The sequence below is a fragment of the Osmerus eperlanus genome, chromosome 5, assembly GCF_963692335.1.
Source record: "Osmerus eperlanus chromosome 5, fOsmEpe2.1, whole genome shotgun sequence".
Taxonomy (NCBI): Eukaryota; Metazoa; Chordata; class Actinopteri; order Osmeriformes; family Osmeridae; genus Osmerus; species Osmerus eperlanus.
In genome coordinates, this window is record NC_085022.1 from 19,067,790 (window position 1) to 19,087,408 (window position 19,619).

The 19,619-nt window shown below is 45.1% G+C and overlaps 4 protein-coding genes across 9 annotated transcripts; 3 read left to right on the forward strand and 1 right to left on the reverse strand.

Moving 5' to 3' along the window:
* Positions 1 to 616: 616 nt before the first annotated feature.
* LOC134020669 (photoreceptor-specific nuclear receptor-like) lies at positions 617 to 5,569 on the forward strand. Its single transcript, XM_062460831.1, has 8 exons — positions 617 to 621; positions 3,193 to 3,363; positions 3,476 to 3,579; positions 3,908 to 4,171; positions 4,275 to 4,462; positions 4,557 to 4,797; positions 4,900 to 5,005; positions 5,098 to 5,569. Exons 1-8 carry the CDS (start codon positions 617 to 619, stop codon positions 5,228 to 5,230), a joined length of 1,212 nt encoding a protein of 403 aa, XP_062316815.1. The 3' UTR covers positions 5,231 to 5,569.
* Positions 5,570 to 6,333: 764 nt separating this feature from the next.
* stoml1 (stomatin (EPB72)-like 1) lies at positions 6,334 to 9,110 on the forward strand. Its single transcript, XM_062462341.1, has 7 exons — positions 6,334 to 6,671; positions 6,851 to 6,957; positions 7,075 to 7,224; positions 7,582 to 7,785; positions 7,891 to 8,095; positions 8,174 to 8,371; positions 8,658 to 9,110. Exons 1-7 carry the CDS (start codon positions 6,503 to 6,505, stop codon positions 8,852 to 8,854), a joined length of 1,230 nt encoding a protein of 409 aa, XP_062318325.1. The 5' UTR covers positions 6,334 to 6,502; the 3' UTR covers positions 8,855 to 9,110.
* Positions 9,111 to 9,810: 700 nt separating this feature from the next.
* LOC134021467 (cholesterol side-chain cleavage enzyme, mitochondrial) lies at positions 9,811 to 12,992 on the forward strand. Its single transcript, XM_062462342.1, has 9 exons — positions 9,811 to 10,170; positions 10,364 to 10,519; positions 10,706 to 10,905; positions 11,174 to 11,377; positions 11,540 to 11,700; positions 11,797 to 11,963; positions 12,146 to 12,224; positions 12,381 to 12,572; positions 12,688 to 12,992. Exons 1-9 carry the CDS (start codon positions 9,893 to 9,895, stop codon positions 12,808 to 12,810), a joined length of 1,560 nt encoding a protein of 519 aa, XP_062318326.1. The 5' UTR covers positions 9,811 to 9,892; the 3' UTR covers positions 12,811 to 12,992.
* On the reverse strand, positions 12,928 to 19,035 carry ccdc33 (coiled-coil domain containing 33). Of its 6 annotated transcripts, none has more exons than XM_062462345.1 (11): positions 18,930 to 19,028; positions 18,332 to 18,498; positions 18,081 to 18,144; positions 15,471 to 15,666; positions 14,591 to 14,679; positions 14,291 to 14,422; positions 14,077 to 14,191; positions 13,848 to 13,975; positions 13,450 to 13,533; positions 13,234 to 13,350; positions 12,928 to 13,127 (listed from the first exon to the last, which is right to left on the reverse strand). In XM_062462345.1, exons 1-11 carry the CDS (start codon positions 18,972 to 18,974, stop codon positions 13,065 to 13,067), a joined length of 1,200 nt encoding a protein of 399 aa, XP_062318329.1. In that variant the 5' UTR covers positions 18,975 to 19,028; the 3' UTR covers positions 12,928 to 13,064. The 6 variants fall into 6 exon arrangements, 5 of the variants coding, with proteins under 5 accessions (XP_062318329.1, XP_062318328.1, XP_062318327.1 ...); XR_009930517.1 differs by having other exon boundaries at positions 12,991 to 13,127; positions 13,234 to 13,366; positions 18,930 to 19,034; XM_062462344.1 differs by lacking the exon at positions 12,928 to 13,127 and having other exon boundaries at positions 13,136 to 13,350; positions 13,848 to 13,972; positions 18,930 to 19,033.
* Between the last annotated feature and the right edge of the window lie 584 nt (positions 19,036 to 19,619).

Genomic DNA, 19,619 nt, shown 5'->3' on the forward strand with positions numbered 1-19,619 from the left:
CGGAGGAAACCCCCATAATATCATGACAGCTACAGTACAGTATGGTGTCATTTAGGAGTAGAGCAGTGAAAAGGCCACAGGCATGAACAGGAGGAATACACTTAGGGTTTATAATTGACTACTTCAACTGAAAATGCAGTGACATTGCTGTGTACCTGTATTTATGCCATAAAGTGTCAACGTGAATATACTTCATACTGTATCAGGTTCAGACAGGCCACACAGCCTCTTAAAAAATTAATCTCACTCTTTGACAATAGCTGACATTCAAAGAGATTATGCATAAAGCTGCTTAAGTGTATGGAGTTGTGAACTTGTGCCTTCAAGGGCATTTACCCAAGGACAAGCAGGGAAGTTTGTCAAAAGGTTCCAGTACATGCATGAAATCTGCAAGATATCACAGTCTTCATAAATATTCCCATGATCATAGACATTTGGTGATGGTTTAATGTAATTTTACTATTGTAGGTAATGTTTTTAATTATCTATATTTTGAGTTGTATTCATAGTTTGTACAATACTGTATGTGGAAAGTACATAAAGTCATCATAATCAGAGAAACATACTGTAGATCGTAGGATATGCCAGAGATTATTGATTGTATTTTATCTCGAGCATGAGGTATTGACTTGTTTAATACCTTTACTCATTGGCCAATCTCTAGGAGAAACACAATTTATATTTTATCCTTCATAGACAAAATCCTACAGTTCCAAAAATGTAAAATCTAGTCACCTGAAAATGTGATACACAGGTACAATATATATATATATATATATTGTTCTAAGATATGTTTTCAACCTTTTTGGACAGGGAAAGTAACAGAATAGAATGTAGGGGAGAGAGAGAGTGGAAGACATGCAGAAGTGGACCGAACAGGAATCACTGGGGTATAGGCCTCAACCGATATGTGCTCCACCTGGCAAGCCAACAGGGCATCCATGCAGCTACAGTATTGTTGACTGTCTGCAGTCTAAGCTCTGGTCTGGGGACACGATTGATTAGCTTTACCCTGACGTGCAGGTAAGAAGCTAATCCACGACGTTCCTGTACCTGGCTCAGATTTTAACACCTGGGTTATGTAACAGTGAAATGGAGACTATGTACCAAATAAATCTCCAGATCTGACAAAAGGTGTTTGGATTAACGGTCATGAACAATTACAGTAACACACACACACATACAACACCCAAGATTCCTTGCCTGAAAATGTAACTGACTCTATCCTAATACAGTTTGGAGGAAAATGGTGGTGTCTCCCAAGTTTCAAGCAACCACAGACAACGAGCCCAGAGGTCAAATGGCTCCATCTAGCAGCCCAGACAAAACCCCTACTAACCAGAACATCTAATCTCTTTACACACCAGTTTAGTCTAACAGAAAGAGTTCTGTTCTGACCTCAAAGCAGTCGTCCTTAAAGCAATTGTCCCGCAGTTCTGCAACAGGGACAACAGCTATTGTATCATCCAAGGTCAGTGGAGAGGATAGAAAAGGCATGTGTTGTTCTCTGTGACTCCCGCACTGTGTAATACCTTAATAAGATAAAACCACAAATCAAAGAAAAACCCAAATCACTGACTTCAGGCCACTAATTACCATCAAATCACACACGGGTCACTAATTAGGCAGACAGGGATCCAGAGAGCAGCCACCATATGGCAGAAGAATAGACTTAAGGGTCAACTCCTTACTGCTCTTTCAATCTCACAGCTAATTGTTTTTCTTCTCATCACCCCCTCCCAGGACAGACCCCTCTAAAGCAGAATGCGTTTCATGGTGGTGTAAGCTACTTAGTTGATTTGGGATGGTTGCATTTTCCCCTGGCCACATGGTGTAGTGCAGCCAAACAGCTTATTGTGTCATTAGCGGGACCAAAACAAGACCCAGCCAATAAAAATTATTTCACCATGAATAATATCATGTGATCATTGGACAATATTGCTGAGTTTAATTTAGATATCTTTAAAATGATTTACACAAGAAGCTGAACTGCCTAGGTCAATAAGAATACATCCCTTTTCCATTTAGAAAACCTTAATTGGGATTTGCAAAAAAATATAACAACATAATTTTCTAGATTACCAGTCCTCTAAATGTACTCAGGATGCTATACCAAGTAACAGTAGACACATGGCTTGTGAGATCCTAAGATTAACATGACTCACATGGAAAGAAATGGATTAGTTGATGAACCAGTCTGACTCTGATCCTCATACCAGATGACTAACAGAGAACAAAAACAAATTTGTTATAAGTGGAGAAGTTTGTTGTATTTGTTGTGTACAATAAAGTTATTGTTGTAAGATTAGATTGATGAAGGACATAGACACACCAACATAATTTTACTTTGTTGACAACACCCCAAAGAAAATGGAGACAATGGATGCAAATCAATACTGTTCTCCTTTTAACATTCTTTCAAATAATTGTCAATCTTTTAACACATCGTTTTCACTAAGAGGCATGACTGATTGATTTGCACGTAGATGGACAGTAAAGATTAAGAGGATAACAAACACGCATTTGCTTACACAGCAACTGGTGCTAATCTCCTTGTCTTCCAATGGGGATCCCCCAGAGGACGGACACTCACAACCTCAGTCTGACTCAGACAGATGGATAGAAGAAAAGCTAGCAGACTATATCTCCTGCCCTGACTCACAGCGCCATACCATCCAAGAAACCATAGCTTCTATTTCCTAGTTCAAACAAGATAAAAAGCCTTTGATGGAGGATTTCCACTGGATATCTAAGTGACTGGACTGGTCTGTCTCGGTAAATACACAGCTAGAGCTCCACAAGTCTCAACTTGGGGACGACAACACCTGAAAAGAACATCCTTTCAGCCAAACGCCTGGAGAGAAGTTCAATTTCTGAAGACAACACAAATTATCCAGGAGCTTTGGTGTGGAGCTTGGAAGGAATACAGCTCACTGGCTTAGATGATGGATAAACACCTGCCCAAGATGACCACGCTCCCATCTATCGTCGACTCTTCAGGACAATCCACTTCGGACAACACTCAACCAGGCAAGCCACTAAAATACAAAAGAAGATAGGGACCTAAAGAATATACAATCTTTACACGAGTACCAATAAGTATCAGATTTTCATCATGTCTAAATCATACCTTGTAAATAGTTTGAGTAAATAACATGTGATCAGGTCATAAACGGATATCATAATGTAAAGATTGTGCTTTGTGTCTACAGCAAGAAGCCCACTTCCAAGGAAAGGCCTGGGCCTAGGCCTGTTGTGTAAAGTATGTTCTGACACAAGCAGTGGGAAACACTACGGAATCTATGCCTGCAACGGCTGCAGTGGCTTTTTCAAGCGGAGTGTCAGACGAAGGCTCATCTACAGGTGAGGACGATCCATAACACAGCCTCGTGGTTTTCTTTGTGAAAATCCTCACGCTTAATCCATGTAATTAAGTCTCTAGAAATGTTAACACTTTTGAATGGCTGCCTCGTAGGTGTCAAGCAGGCACAGGCATGTGCCCTGTCGACAGGGCCCATCGCAACCAGTGTCAAGCATGTCGACTGAAGAGATGCCTCCAAGCTGGCATGAACAAAGATGGTGAGTAAAGGCAACAAAAAAAAAATCTACCAGCCGCATGTCAAAATAGATGTTACAAGAAAATACAAGAGTGGGTCAGATAGCTGAGCGTTAGGGAATCGGGCTACCACTCAGAAGGTTGCCGGTTCGATTCCCGGCCATGCTAAATTACGTTGTGTCCCTGGGCAAGGCACTTCATCCTACTTGCCTCGGGGGGGAATGTCCCTGTACTTACTGTAAGTCGCTCTGGAGAAAAGCGTCTGCTAAATGACTAAATGTAATGTAAATGTAAATATAATAATCATCAGTGTTCCCTTTGTGACTTCCTCTGTTTGTGTCTCTTCCTCAGCCGTGCAGAACGAGAGGCAGCCCCGCAGCATGGCCCAGGTGCAGCCGGACACCATGGATATGGACGCAGATACGGAGCACCTGGCCACCACGCGGTTGCCCACCCCTTCCTCCACCTTCTCTGTCATCAGCAGACAGCCCGTCAGTTCCTCGGTCACGCCCCCAGCCCCGGCCCAGCACTGCCGCGGCAGCCCCAAGAACAGTCACCGCTTCATGGTCAGCCTGATGACTGCGGAGACCTGTGCTAAACTAGAACCAGAGGACGGTAAGAGCTGGGAGAGAGTTTGATCAGCGCACATACGATATGTAACAGAATTATATACAATACAGTAGCAATCTGAACTGATCTGATGTCTTCCGTCTGGCAGTGGATGAGAATATTGACGTGACGAGTGACGAACCAGAGAGGGAGAGAACTCCCTCCGACTGTCACTCATCTCCTTACAACTCCAGCGGCTCTGAGAGTGTGTATGAGACATCAGCACGCCTGCTCTTCATGTCAGTCAAGTGGGCAAAGAACCTGCCTGTCTTCTCTCACCTACCATTCAGAGACCAGGTACAACTCCTCATTCAAACTGGTAATATCTTATATCTGTTGGGAAGCCCGTGGGATGAGACTGGTGAAGCTAATATTGGTTCTGTTTGAATAGGTGATTCTGCTGGAAGAGGCCTGGAGTGAGCTCTTTCTCCTGTGTGCCATCCAGTGGTCTCTGCCCCTGGACAGGTGCCCTCTGCTCTCCCTGCCAGACCTTTCCCCCACACAGCAATCCAAGGGCAGCCTCCCCACAGGCAACTTGAGAGTCCTGGAGGAAGTCTTCAACCGCTTCAAGGCTCTAGCTGTAGACCCTACTGAGTTTGCCTGCCTTAAGGCTGTTGTACTGTTCAAACCAGGTGGGTCAGTCTGTCTCATACTTACAATTATCGGGGGTCTAAGTGGGTCTCTGCACACATGGCCTTGATGTCTGATATCTGATGTCTCTCTCAATGGAGTAGACACCCGTGGTCTCAAAGATCCTGAGCAGGTGGAGAATCTTCAGGATCAGTCTCAGGTGATGCTTGGTCAGCATATTCACTCTCTGTACCCCAGCCAGAGTGCCAGGTGAGCCCAGTTAAAATGCAAAGTAAAAATGCAGCATTTTAATACGGTGAAAGGTATGTGCTATTAGTTAATTATCTTCATTACCTGTTTAGGTTTGGGAAACTTCTTCTTCTTCTGCCCTCCCTACACTTCGTGAGCTCGGAAAGGATAGAACAGCTGTTCTTCCACAAGACCATCGGGAACACACCCATGGAGAAGCTACTGTGTGATATGTTCAAAAACTGAAGAGAGTTAATCCAGTAAGCAAAGGATGATAGAAAACGAAATTCTATATTTTTTCCATTCTTTCCTTGCCTATTCTTTGTCCATCATTCCCAGAAGCATAGAGTGTAGGTAATGCACTGTGTACGTTTACTGTTGACAACTCTGAAGGGCATTTGTTCTTGGTAATCTTTTCATAAATGTATGTATTTATACAAAAAATAATAAATGGTTGCATTTGATAACAGTGCATTTAAGCCCCTGGGGGGCTATTTACCCCAATAGTAGTTCACAATTGTAGATTTTATGGGGGCCAGTTGCCCCCAACACACTCAACATGGTACTACTTTATTAAAAATATATCCAACATTTTCTTTCTAAACAAGTACATTATTTATGTTAGGCATTACTACCTGTAGGCTACATAGACTATATATTTAGGTCTAACTGAATTGAAACATATCTGCAGCTTTTTTGCATTTTTATTTTTTTTATACATTTACCATTTTTGGGGGGGGGGAGGGGGGACAGCAGACAATTGTAGGCTACATAATAATTTGCATGAATGTAACAGAGGATTGGCAATTTGTTTAAAATAATGACAAATTGCTTTTATGATGTGCATAAGTAACTAGATTATGTGGAGGTTGAATAAGTACGTCGAGAATTTCAAATGTGATCTGAGAAATGTAGGTATAGGGTGTACCATATAGTACCAAAATAACTGAGATGAACTGCCATCAGCAGCTCCATCATGGGCTCTGAATTATCTATCTATAATTCCAGAAATGTGCGTGTGTTACAGTCAGACATCTTTCTCACCGAATGCATCACTGCCCTATCTATAACTGCAGTAATCTGTGTGTGTGTGTGGGGGGGGGGGGGGGGGGGGTGTATCACCTACGTTATCACGGGCACTGCGCATTATCAATCTATAGTTCCAGAAATCGGTGTTTGTGTGTCTCACCGTCACCGACATCTTAATAGCTCACTGCATCAGTGGTACTGTGCACCAGTGATGTCCATGAGAAGTCCGCTGTCATGTTCATGAAAACACAGTCTTTCCTGTAGAGGGAGCTGCACTTCCACCTGATCTATCTAAAGTGCAACATTTCCTAAGAGCAACAACCAAAACACGGAAGTGTCAGTCAACCTTGTTTGGCAAAGGAAGAAAGACCAAATCAAACAGCTGTAGCTAGATTGAATTGAAAGGTATTGTGAGGCCATGCGTTTGATGGTAACTTCACAGACAGTAATCATATTTAACAAGGTTTATGCGACATAATTTACACCAAAATGTTCAATAAATCGTCCTCTGGGTATCGGTATGAGTCTCTTCTACAGAGAGACTTGGTTTCCAGCACTGGCTTATTTGTGGATCCAGAGAACTTTGGGCAAAAACAGTTCCTTCATAAAGGACATTCATTTGATTACATCCCTAAAGTGAGCGATAACAACTACACTGGTAAGTGAGCTAAAGTAGCATCCTTGATGCTGAGAAAGCTTGTAGCATATGATACAGGGCTAAATGACAGGGCTAGCTTGAGTTAGCTAGCTACGCTGTGATCCTTCTCTGTGGGTGGATCTGAATAATTACTACGTATCTAACTAGGTAACGTGATTGTGAGTATTGTTCTTTCCCAGACACTTCTCAGGGATGCGTGTCCTGGATTTGTAACCTGATTGTCACCTTCTTGGTTTATATCTGTATCTTCCTCACCTTCCCTATATCTGGATGGTTTGTTTTGAAAGTAGGTCGCCTTCACATAAAAAGTCTTCTTCTTCAGATATTTCCATGCAAACATTTGTGAATGGTTGCACTGTCTGATGGATTCATCATTTGTAAAGAGAGATGTCTTGTGTGGCAGGCTGTGCCTAACTACGAGAGGGTAGTGGTGTTCCGTCTGGGTCGAGTACGTCCTCCGAAGGGTCCTGGAATAGTCCTGGTGCTGCCTCTCATCGACCAGTGGCAGAGGGTGGATCTACGCACTCGAGCCTTCAACATCCCTCCCTGTATTGTAAGCAACACTCATAGCACTGTCCCATCATCAAATTCTCTCCCCGAGGGCTTGGAGTCAAATTCGCATACATGCATTATATCAGATTTATAGTTTTACAGGAGAGCCAAAACCGGTTTTGCAATGCCCCACTTTTACAGTTACGCCTTTTTAATTTTCTTTTAATTAATGTAAATTCACTTGTGTCCTTTTGGCACTGAAAGTATCTAATTGAGAGCTTTCATTTGATATACTGTATAATAATCCTATTTGCCCAACATGGTACTTGCACCCCTGTGGCTCCAAGCCATAACTGTGGCTGCATCTAAGCAAGGAATGAAATCACTGATTTTGCTACCCTCTCCTCCTCTGTGCCAGGTGACCACTCAGGATGGAGGTCTGGTGTCCGTTGGAGCAGACATCCAGTTCAGGATCTGGAGCCCAGTCATGTCAGTGGTGGCAGTGCAGGACCTGAATGCCTCAACACGGCTCACTGCACAGAACGCCATGACCCACTGCCTCGGTAAGAAGACTGTAAGAGAGATCCAGACTGAGAAAATCAAACTGGGGGAGTACCTCGGGGTGAGTACCTTTCAAGATCTGCTTGAGCGTCAATTTATATTCTGAAAAAAGACACAAACACATAACTTTTTAGCACTACTAGATGTCCTTACTTCTTGGTTGTAGATGGACATCAATGAGATGACTCGCCCCTGGGGGCTGGAGGTGGACAGGGTGGAGCTGATGGTGGGGGCTGTGCTGAAAGCCCCAGAGGACTGCACAGGACAGTTCATCATGCCTCCATCTGTGCCTGGCCTGGAAGGCCTGGCTGGCCCCATCCAGCAGCTAGCTATGCACTTCCTGGGTAAAAGTGAAATCCAGACAAACAAAGGTAATTCACACCTCCACCTCCTGTCCTGTTTTGCTTTGATCCCGTGTTGTTTTTGATAGTCTGTCTGTGCGTTGTCAGAAGACACCGTGAGCCTTACAGATGAGCTGAGCGTGGCTCCCCAGGCTGCGGCCAGGCCTGGCTCAGTAGAGGAGCTGCTGGGGGTGGTGAAGTTGTTCCTGTCAGAGTCCCTGGTCAGCCAGGTGGGGGCCTGCTTCCAGTTTCACATCAGCTCCTCAGACGGACAGGACAGTATCTGCTACGTGGATCTGAGCCAAGGTATTGGCTGCTTGTGGCTGCCGGAAATGTATTTAGAAGTGTGGATAAACTGTGCAACCCTGTGATATTGCATGTCTAGATGTATATGGAGTCAGATGGCTGAGCGGTCTATGAATCAGAAGGTTGCTGGTTCGATTCCTGGCCGTGCCAAATGACATTGTGTCCTTGGGCAAGGCACTTCACCCTATTTGCCTACTTGCCTTGTCTGTACTTACTGTAAGTCGCTCTGGATAAGAGCGTCTGCTAAATGACTAAATGTAAATGTAATGTCTGTCTTTCTGTTTAGGCGGTGGCTCGGCTGGGACCGGACTCCCAGATCAGAAGCCTGACGTCACACTCAGTATGAGTGACGAGGACCTGCTGGCCATGTTTGAGGGCAGCTTGCGCCCCTACGCTGCCTACACCAGTGGAAGACTGAAGGTCCAGGGGGAGCTGAAAACGGCCATGAAGCTGGAGGGCCTTATTAAACTCATTAGGAAATAAGTCTTTGCACAAACAGAAATGTTATATTTTAAAAGGAAAAGTTGATTTTGAAATAGCTTACCACAAGATGTGTTGGAACAATAGAAGTTTGCTGACAAGATTCCTTTATTTATTTCAGTCGTCGAGATATCATGTTAACGTTGAATAATTTTGTATTGTAGTATTCTGTGCAAGTGTAATTTCTGCTGCTGACATTTCACATTTTAAATCAGTGTCTGTTATGTGCATGTTTTTATAATAAAATTCATGGATTTCATTGATGTATCAGTTGTTTGCTTTACATTTACATTTAGTCATTTAGCAGACGCTCTTATCCAGAGCGACTTACAGGGACATTCCCCCGAGGCAAGTAGGGTGAAGTGCCTTGCCCAAGGACACAACGTCAGTTGGCTTGACCGGGAATCGAACTGGCAACCTTCGGATTACTCGCCCGATTCCCTCACCGCTCAGCCACCTGACTCCCTACCTTTACCTAAGCAAATCTTTTCAGATACATAATAGACAGCACAAGGTCACCCTTTGACTCTCTCACCTTATGGCCTTCCACCACACAGCTGTTTAGAAAGAAAACACTCAACCAAGGTCCAAAGGCCAGGACTGTATTTAATAGAATGCTATATTCTGGTGCATGGTTCTGCTGTTAGAAGAATATTATAATGTTAGACAACCTTGAAATACCTTGATGTGTGTATGGTAAATAAACAGTTCATGGTTATATGTAAAAGCTATTTTGAGATACATTTACTTTCTGAATGATTACAGTATTACTTACAGTCACTGCTAAACTATGGTGTATTGATATATAGTGTAAAGGTTAGTTCAGACAGTAAACTAGTTGTTTCAGAGATTGCTCTAAAACACCCCAAAGTCCTCACTTTGTTATGACTGACCCATGCTGTGGTTCAATATCCCCAGCAAAACAAGCATGTCATCAGCTCACTGAAGGTGCATATCAAGATCCACCTCTGCCGTCATCCAGATGTCCCTGGCAGAGAGACAGAGGAGGAGTGAGAGCTGAAGGGGAGAGACACAGATGCTATGATGGCTGGGTGGAGAGTAAGGCGCAGTACCGTGGTACAGCCTCTGTCCTGGTTCGAAAGACTGGCAGAGGTCGGGGTCTGCCACAGCAGCAGTTTGCCCATGGCCCGACAGACGGCGTACACAGACAGCAGCCCCACCATACGGGCCTTCGGTGAGATCCCGGGGCTCTGGAAGAGCGGCGTGGCCAGCCTTTACAGCTTTTGGAAACTTGACGGCTTCAGGAACATCCACCGCATCATGGTGCACAACTTCAACACTTTTGGACCCATTTACAGGTACTTGGTAACTATATTTGGAGATGTTGCCCCTGTCCACAGAAGCTAGGAACACTCAACTCTATCGGTTCACTGTCTGTATGTCTGTATGCGGTAGACAGAACATGAAAATCTACCCTTGCATTACTTGTTTGGGGTAATTCTCTGTTATAAACAAAAAATGTCACAATACTTTTATCTCCTTCCACAACAGAGAGAAAATAGGTTATTATGAGAGTGTGAACATCATCAACCCAGAAGATGCTGCTATCCTGTTCAAAGCAGAGGGCCACTACCCAAAAAGGCTCAAAGTGGAAGCCTGGACAGCATACAGAGACTACAGGAATCGCAAATATGGAGTCCTGCTCAAGTATGTGCATTGTCTGGACCATCGCTACTCATCCCACCTCTCTATCTCATTTCAACCTCTCATTTTACAGTCATTCCTCAGTCTTTAACCTGTCACCTCTCCAGAGATAATGTTTTTTCCAAAAAGCAAATGCAGCCTCACCAGGTCCTATTGTAGATAAGCGGAACAATCTCTCTCTTTCTATAGAAACGGAGAGGACTGGCGGAGCAACAGGGTGATTCTGAACAGGGAGGTAATCTCTCCCAAGGTAGTTGGAAACTTTGTACCTCTCTTGGATGAGGTAGGCCAGGACTTTGTGGCCCGTGTTTATAAAAAGATAGAGAGAAGTGGACAGAACAAATGGACCACCGATCTCTCTCAAGAACTCTTCAAATATGCACTAGAATGTAAGATCTTTCATCATCTACAATGACCTAATGTTAAAAGTTTGGCCCAGTGTGTCCAATCCCTTTCTTTTTTTCAGACCAACATATTTTTTGTTTTTGTTGGTCAAAGTTTTGCATCTGTAGATTATTTTTTGTATGTGTACAAATATTTTGTGTAATTGTGAAAAAGTTTTGACCAACACTTTTTTTTTTTACAGATGTAAACCTTTTTTACAAATGCAAAATATTATCGTCCCTCATTTAACTCCATATCCTGGGTCCTGTGCAGCTGTCAGCTCAGTGCTGTACGGGGAGCGCCTGGGACTAATGTTGGACTACATCGACCCTGAAGCCCAGCACTTCATCGACTGCATCTCCCTGATGTTCAAGACCACCTCGCCCATGCTGTTCATCCCCCCAGCCCTGCTGAAGAGGATCGGGGCCAAGGTGTGGAGGGACCACGTGGAGGCCTGGGACGGCATATTCAACCATGGTAGGGCCAACCAGGACGACCAAGGAACCGTGTATTGAAACATTGTTATTATAACAGCATACTAACTCAGCCATGGACGGCACGGTGGGCTGCATGTGTGTCAGTGGAGAGGACGTGCTCCGTCATGTAGTAACATGAAGGTGTGGGTGTGTGCCTCTGCAGCCGACCGCTGCATCCAGAACAGCTACAAAGAGCTGCGACAGGAGACAGGCAGCCATGGGAAATACCCCGGGGTCCTGGCTAGCCTGCTGATGCTCGACAAGTTGTCCATCGAGGACATCAAGGCCAGCGTGACAGAGCTGATGGCTGGAGGGGTAGACACGGTAACCCACACAGCCCAGGATGAAATCCAGCAGGTTTTTTGTTTCGTTTTTTTACACAGTGGAGACACAAACACTGTACTGTGTTGGTCATTGCAGACATCCGTCACTCTGCTGTGGACCCTGTACGAGCTGGCCAAGCACCCAGATCTACAGGAGGAGCTTCGGGCAGAGGTGGCAGCCGCCAGGGAGTCCACCCAGGGAGATATCCTGGAGATGCTGAAGAGGGTGCCTCTGATCAAAGGAGCCCTGAAGGAATCACTGAGGTAAGCAAACCATTACGACAGGTGCACTGCTCAGAGGGTCATTATTATGACATTTATTATATGATTGCATGGTCACAAAACAAACCTGAAGTACGTTGAGATTTGTCATGATTGCAACACTGCCACCTTCTGGCATCACGGGTGAAGTGTCACTTTGGGAAAAACGGTCTCTTCGTTTTCAGACTATATCCTGTTGCAGTGAGTTTGCAGCGATACATAACAGAAGACATCGTTATTCAAAACTACCACATACCATCTGGGGTAAGACTCAAAAATAAGAACTCAGACGATCCTTCAAAAGGTGACATTTTTATGTGTTGATTTTGTTTAACGAGGTGTTGAAGTTGGCCTGCTCTCTCTCCATAATAACATCACGCGTGCGACTGTGCGTGTGTGTTTGTGTGTGTCTGTGGCCAGACTCTTGTCCAGCTGGGTCTGTATGCCATGGGCAGAGACCCTGGAGTGTTCCCCAGGCCTGAGGAGTACCGACCCTCCCGCTGGCTCAGGACAGAGAGCCACTACTTCAGGAGCCTGGGCTTCGGCTTTGGGCCTCGCCAGTGTCTGGGCCGGAGGATTGCTGAGACGGAGATGCAGCTGTTCCTCATCCACGTGAGAAGCGATCTCTTTCTTTTCCTTCTCGCCCCGTTATTAAAATAGAATGTCATGTGACAGAAAAAGGAATATTACATTGAATATTGTTAACTTATGTGTCCCGCCATCGCAGATGTTGGAGAACTTCCGGGTGGAGAAACAGCGTCAGGTTGAGGTGCAGAGTACCTTTGAGCTCATTCTGCTGCCTGAGAAGCCTATTCTGCTGACCTTGAAGCCCCTACACAGTACACAATGACCCAGTATGATGATGTTAGGCTGTGTTGGGTTACCTCATAGATTACTATGGTTCATAACCACTCCTTAGACTCCCAGACGAATAAAATGTTGGAATAAAACATTGAAAAAGTTTATCTTTTAAAATGTCATTTATTGTTACAACCTAAACAACTGTGCTAAAATAAAAAATTAAACTCATTTTGTAAAAATAATTCTTCATGTCTTCCTTGATTGCGTTATTGGTTTTTGTAGATTCACACTACGAGGTGAAGGTCATTTCATAGGCTTCAGCTGTCTGTGTCGCCTACGATCCATCAAGGAGTCAGACACACTCTCCTGTGGAAAACAGACTGTTAACTGGAAGGTTCTAACACTGTTGGTTTGTGAACACATACCCACTGACCAGTATGGAATCTGAAGAGAGTAATGCAGCTGCACTGACCAGGGGAAGATCATGCAGGATTGTGGTGGATGTCCGTGCGAAGCCACATTTATATTCACTCAGTTTGGTCAACATCTCCTGTTTCTGCCTGCCCCAACGTTTAGAGTTCTCTTCCAGCTTTAATACAAATACCCTGATGAGATGTGTATTGCATGGTATGTGTATCATATATTGTTTATCATGCTGATCATAAAGTTTCTGAATTTATGAGTCTACCTGTGTCTCCAGAGCCCGTACTCTTGACTCTACCTTCTCCAGTTGACTCAGCAAACTCAGTTTCTCTTTGTCGGGGAAAGCATCCTGTGTTAAAGGAGAAGAGTCGCACAATCACACACACACACACACCTGTATATCTCACATCAATTTGGTTTTCAGCAATGTACTGTAGTGCAGGGAGTCAGGTGGCTGAGCGGTTAGGGAATCGGGCTAGTAATCTGAAGGTTGCCAGTTCGATTCCCGGCCATGCAAAATGACGTTGTGTCCTTGGGCAAGGCACTTCACCCTACTTGCCTCTGGGGGAATGTCCCCGTACTTACTGTAAGTCGCTCTGGATAAGAGCGTCTGCTAAATGACTAAATGTAAATGTATGTGTGAGGGTTCGGTGTGATGTTCACCTGTGGCGGCTGTTGGATGATGATAGGGGCTTGCTGCTGTCGCATCTTCTCCAGTTCCCCTCTGAGGCGGGAGTTCTCTGCCGCCAGAGCCGACTCTATCTCTGCCTTTCTGCTGTCATCCTCCCCTGCTGGTCACACACAGGCCGCCGCTTTTCCCTTAGCACGTGCTGTACATTCCTGCTGGTTCTCATTGGAGTGCCCTGGCACAGGAATGTCTACGATGACTCACCTGTTGACCTTTTCCAAGTAGTTTTCCTCCCCCTTTCTCTGAGTTCCCTCTCTGAGTTCTCTTTATTCTTCTCAGTCAGTTTATTATCCAGAACCTTCTCCATCTTCTCGATGACCTGTCGTGGGGCACAGAGGATACACAATCTAAACGTCGAGATTGATGGAAGTCTTTGGTCCAGGAAGATGGGTTCTGTCGGGGGATTCCGCATGGGCACCTTCTCCTGCTGCCGGACTGTGGTCTCCAGGACTCCCAGCTTGGCCACACGGCTCTGGTAGCTCTGCAGAGCCTCCTGCTGCTGCTCATGGGCCCTCTGAAGTCTCAACAGCTCCTTCTCTCTGTCATTCTTCTGCAGAAAACAAACAAACACGCATAGTACACTGTTTCTTATTTCGATTGAGATCGGATGTGTGAGGGATGTACGAGTTGGACATGGAGTGCTTGTGTGTGCATAAGTGTGTATGTGTGTGTGCGTGTGTGTGCATAAGTGTGTGTGTGTGTTGGCCTGACTGCTCACTCGGATAAGGTCATTCTGCATCTGCTGGATTTTGTCTCTCTGGGAGGAAGCCTTGCTGGTCTCACTGGCCAGCTTAAACTTCAGAGAGGCTGTCCACACCAAACAAGAGCATACACATGACACAACAAAACTCATTGGACGCAACATGAGCATACACTGTAAAATGCTGTTGCTACCGAGTTAATCATATATTATGCTGTTTGCGTCAGTGTACAATACTATTAACTTCTACTTCAGAATGATCATTAACAACATGAGCATACACTGTAAAATCCTGTTGCTACCGAGTTAATCATAAATTACGCCGTTTGCGTCAGTGTACAATACTATTAACTTCTACTTCAGAATGATCATTAACAACACTGTGTGGGGTTTAAATTGACATCTAACGGTACTTTCCCTCAGCTGATAATCTCCAAAATGGTTGTTTGATCGAAAGTATAACTCAGACTTTCAAAGACTTCATGAAGTCTGAGTTATTCAAATGTCTAGCTGAGACAAACACATCTTCACAACAACGTCTAAATCCTTTCACAGTATTATCTCGGCCTGTGAAGAGAGAATTTAATCTGGTGTTTTTGCTTTGATGGCCTCAAACATGCCGTTTCAGTCCTTTTACTGAGGGTCACAAACTGTCCTTCAGGAGATAAGAGATGCTCGGCTGCACAGCTTATCAGGCCTGGTGGCCTAAATGAGCTGCCTTATCACAGCATGGCACAAACAGCTGGGGACCAGACATGCTAGGATCAGTGTGGTTTTCCATCTCCCATGTCCATGACACAAACCTGCCTCCACTACAGCTCTGATGGGGAAGTTCCACTACTGTCAGCTGGATGGCAAACTTAGTTAAAAGTGTCTACAGACTGGTTGTAGAATATACCTATCCGGTCGGCGATCTCTGCCTTGGTCATGACATCTATGTCTGTGTCATCCAACAGGTCGCGTCCCAGGTCCTGGTGAAGGGTCAGGACACTGCGGAGCTGGCTGTTGTCCGACTCCAGACTGACAACCTGTGATCGCATGGTGATAATGTCCTCCGCCATTTTGCGCATGGCTGTGCGATAGTTCTCTACTTCCTGAGTGGGAACAGAGAATATACAACCCTACTCAACTCTGCACTCTGATAACCGGAAGAGCAGATACAATCACAAAGTTAATATAGAGTACAAACCCATTTCCTGTGGTCATTTTAGACCCTGTCTCCCTCAGGTCTGCAGGTCTACTTTGGCACTCCCTTGCCTAGGGACATCCTTGATTAAGATCAGATGCTGAACAGTGCTTCCTGCCTGCCTGTGTCAGTTTACTGTAATGCTAGATGAAAGTATGAGATTAACACCACTAGAGGGCTCTTGGAGCCCAGCATCCAGTGCCTATGACTACAGCATTACAAGAAGTCTCACAATTTGTCACAGGGATCCATAACTCATTCCCTTTATCTTCGTAAATGTGAAGGATGATTAGTAAGACTTGAAAGCGAGGCAGACTTATGACTTAACAGGAAGCTTGGCTTCTTAAATGCCATTCGACTACATTTCCCCAAAAACGTGTCCGTGGTTGGAGTTCAATGTAATCATGTGTTGACACCTCAACTCCAGGGAGACTTTAAGACCTTGTTCTGTCTGTGTCTTTTGGCACGAAGGCTTTATCCAGGGATTTGGGTTAAGCCCTACTGATGCATGCATGGAGCGACACCCCTCTTAATCAAATCCCGTTTAGAAAACGGCACAGTGAAACTGCTCCCAGTGACACTGACACATTCAGCCGGGCAGAATCGCTGCGTTGTTTTTATCATTGTTGCAAACAGACAGTAAATTCTGTGAAAATGTATCGTACATTAGTACGTGAGAATCTTTTTCAGTTTTCCCCCCATTGCGCTTCACATTGACAGGTTTTGCTTAGAATTATTTCCCCCAGCTAATGTGAATACTAGCATTCAATCTATAATCGTTCCATAGCTGGAACAATGCAGTAGTGGACTCAGAATTCAACTTGGTAGCAATTGAAGCTGGGCCATACTTGTCGAGCCTTCTTTAGTGAGGTCTTTCTATTTGTAAGGCATTGGTTTGTTGTGTAGCACCTCACATGTTTCACTCCATCAGCAGGGATCTGAGGTTGTATAAAGAACTGAATGGAGGCTGAGAGCGGGGGCCCTGGTACACAGGGAGGAAGACATCACCGATTAGGAGATTCCAATCTAGGGGCGGGTTAGATGTGGCTCCCCAGGGACCCTGGGGTGAAATTGAGCGCCTAATTGAAAGGGCAGGGACAAGGTGAGAACCATGACTGCAGATGAGACTGGAGACAAGGGGCTGTGCTGGGGCCAGGGGTGTGATGGGAAGAAAGGGGCCCTCATGATGAGTCTAGTAGACACATCATCTGAGTCAAATATCCCCCTCCTCCCCCCACCCAGACCTATCCTCTCCTTATGAATACTGGGCTACCCCAGCCCCCTCTCGGTTTTTTTGAAGACACACTCAAGGCCTCAGTGCCACACTTACTAGCTCTAGGACAATTACATCACAGACAGATGGCAGACACTTCTCAAGAATGTGTGTGTGCGTGTATGTGTGTGTCTTTCTGTGTGTGGGGGGATGTGCACAGCAATATATGATTTTCTCCCCATTGTCACTGAGGTGTGTAGGTTGTAGTGTGTGCAGGGTCACCTTGAAATTGTCTTTTTAGAGTCCAGGGAGGTCAACTTTCCATCCCAAGTGAATTATGCAGAGAAGGCTAAATTTATCTTACTCTAAATGAAATACGTTGTAGGGAGATGTTTATGCTTCACTGACACCTACAGAAAAAGCTTTCTACATTGCAATATTTAGCAAATGTCAAGATATGCATGTAGAACTCCTCCATGTAGACACAGGACATCTCACCAGCACAGTTTTCTGTGGGCTACCCCTGAAAGTGAGACATGTTCATCTATCCTACCAGCCTCCATGTTTCCCTGCTGGCTCTGTTAGAGCGGCAGGGCTGAGTGCAGCCAGCAGCAATTTGTCCAGTGAGAGGCACCATCTCAGTGTCTGAAGCCCGCAGAGCAACATGCCTCTGGCAAAAGCAACACACACAACTGACCACGGGTCCCTCATTAGCCTTTCCCACTCCCTCACCCTGCATAGCTAACACATGCAACACATGCATGCAGCATCTCCACAGTAGGTCTCGAGGATGTACACGAAAGCATCTACAAAAATCTGTAAAAACCCCAAGCTATCCACGGTGTTGGCTGAAATCACTCCACGTTGTGAAGCTTGCCCTTAGTGCTGAAAATGTATTTGATAGGTTTGATGTGCATGAGAGGGGTACCCAGGCTTCAAGGCTAAGGTCTCAGGGGCTAAAACAATGGGTTTCTTGACCTGTTTCTCATACAACACGGTTTTGTAAACATGGCATGTTAACAGCTGAAAGAAGTGTCCCTACATACTGTATGGTGTCAATCATTCGGTACTCGTTTACATTTAGTCATTTAGCATGCTACAGTTCTTACTTTTGTTTGGAGGTCAGTGATTTGTGCTATATGTGGGTCATCCTCAAAGTCAGGGAGAGTTTGTCTGAAAATAGAGAACAAAAAATGGGTAAATGTATTCAGCTGAAATCCTACAACCTTTACACTTGCTAATATAGATCTGTAAAAACCCCAAGCTATCCACGGTGTTGGCTGAAATCACTCGACATTGTGAAGTTTGCCATTAGTGCTGAAAATGTATTTGATAGGTTTGGTGTGCATGAGAGGGGTACCCAGGCTTGGTGCTGTGTGTAGCCTCTGCTGTGTCGGGTGGTCTGCCCTGTCCCTGGGGAACCGAGCCAGGAGCTGGAGGCTTGTCTGAGCCGAAGAGATGCTGGTAGTCTGGTAGGATCTGAGCCAGGGCGTCGGGGGACGGAAGACTGTATCCATCCTGCTGCAGCTGCACGACAAAAACACGCAGAGACACAAAATCAAGCCTAGGAAAATGCAGTCCATACAGTAGCCTTGTTACAAATGTTTTTTTCTCCTCCGCACAACAGCAGCTGTGTTAGCTATGGCATCACTACTCACTGTGCTTGTATAGGGCCTATAGTACCTCTTCATGTCCACTATAGACTACAGATGTTATTACATAACTTGAGTAAATCCCACACTGAGCTGGAGAAGTCCCTTCAGTCCTAGCCCCACGAGGCTCTAACATGCAAATGAACATGGTTGCCATGGAACAGAGACACACTGGTAACCACTGATACAAGAAAGCAAATAAGTAGTCATTCGAAGCACCCACTGCCCATCCTCCCTAATCAAATACCAAATCTAGTGTTTGACTTCAGGCATCCGTAAACCTCAGAGAGGGCAGAGAGAGCCTACCTTGCCTGATGCCGGGGTACTGGGGGATCCCTCAATAGCCTGCATTGAACAGCCAACCTCTGAATCCTTATCAAGAGACCTACGGTGTCACATAACTGAAGGCGTAAGTCGGTGCTCAGACTTTGTCGAATGCTAACACAGCCTGTAACCACAACACAGGCCTTCCTTAGCAACTTGTCAAAGCAGTGAGGGAAGCTCCTATTGTATAGAACATCTACAATTTAAAATCTGCCTGCTACTTTGCCGTGCGGCAGAGACACTTTGATTCCATCAATTCCCATTGAATTCCTCCTCCCTTTCCCTTCTCTTTTCAGGTCGTGAAAGAAAATCAACCTTTTATGTTTGTAGCTGGAGACAGCAGGTGAAATCAATACAACCCACAGGGAGGTTCCAGAAGAATGACGTCTCGGTCTCCATCAGCGGATGGATGAGGACGAACTGATCGTGTCTCATAGATGTGTTGTGAGGCTCCTGTGGGTTCCTCGGAGAGGGGCTGCCACCTCTACTCAATTCAGCAAGGGGGCTGAGGGACAGTCACCGTCACATGTTTGTCACTATGAGCCAATTTTCTTTTTTAATTTTCAAATTAAGAGTATCTTTTTTAAATGTTAATACAGTATTTTTACTTCTAACTGGTCACATTGCTGTGCAGTAGGGCCATTTAAGACAATCCCTCTACATAGGAGTGTT

Bases quoted from the DNA above. Each gene is read 5' to 3' on its own strand.
- ccdc33 (XM_062462343.1), bottom strand. From the start codon at position 18,974: ATGCAGGCTATTGAGGGATCCCCCAGTACCCCGGCATCAGGCAAG. The intron at 18,145-18,331 runs GTACCCCTCTCA...CTCTATTTTCAG, and splicing joins ACACACAGCACCAAGCCTGG to ACAAACTCTCCCTGACTTTG. The intron at 15,667-18,080 runs GTAAGAACTGTA...GTTCCCACTCAG, and splicing joins TCACTGACCTCCAAACAAAA to GAAGTAGAGAACTATCGCAC.
- stoml1 (XM_062462341.1), top strand. From the start codon at position 6,503: ATGTTCAATAAATCGTCCTCTGGGTATCGGTATGAGTCTCTTCTACAG. The intron at 7,786-7,890 runs GTGAGTACCTTT...TCTTGGTTGTAG, and splicing joins AACTGGGGGAGTACCTCGGG to ATGGACATCAATGAGATGAC. The intron at 8,096-8,173 runs GTAATTCACACC...GTGCGTTGTCAG, and splicing joins TGAAATCCAGACAAACAAAG to AAGACACCGTGAGCCTTACA.
- LOC134020669 (XM_062460831.1), top strand. The intron at 4,172-4,274 runs GTAAGAGCTGGG...TCCGTCTGGCAG, and splicing joins TAAACTAGAACCAGAGGACG to TGGATGAGAATATTGACGTG. The intron at 4,798-4,899 runs GTGGGTCAGTCT...TCAATGGAGTAG, and splicing joins TGTTGTACTGTTCAAACCAG to ACACCCGTGGTCTCAAAGAT.
- LOC134021467 (XM_062462342.1), top strand. From the start codon at position 9,893: ATGATGGCTGGGTGGAGAGTAAGGCGCAGTACCGTGGTACAGCCTCTG. The intron at 11,378-11,539 runs GTAGGGCCAACC...GTGCCTCTGCAG, and splicing joins GGACGGCATATTCAACCATG to CCGACCGCTGCATCCAGAAC. The intron at 11,964-12,145 runs GTAAGCAAACCA...CTTCGTTTTCAG, and splicing joins GCCCTGAAGGAATCACTGAG to ACTATATCCTGTTGCAGTGA.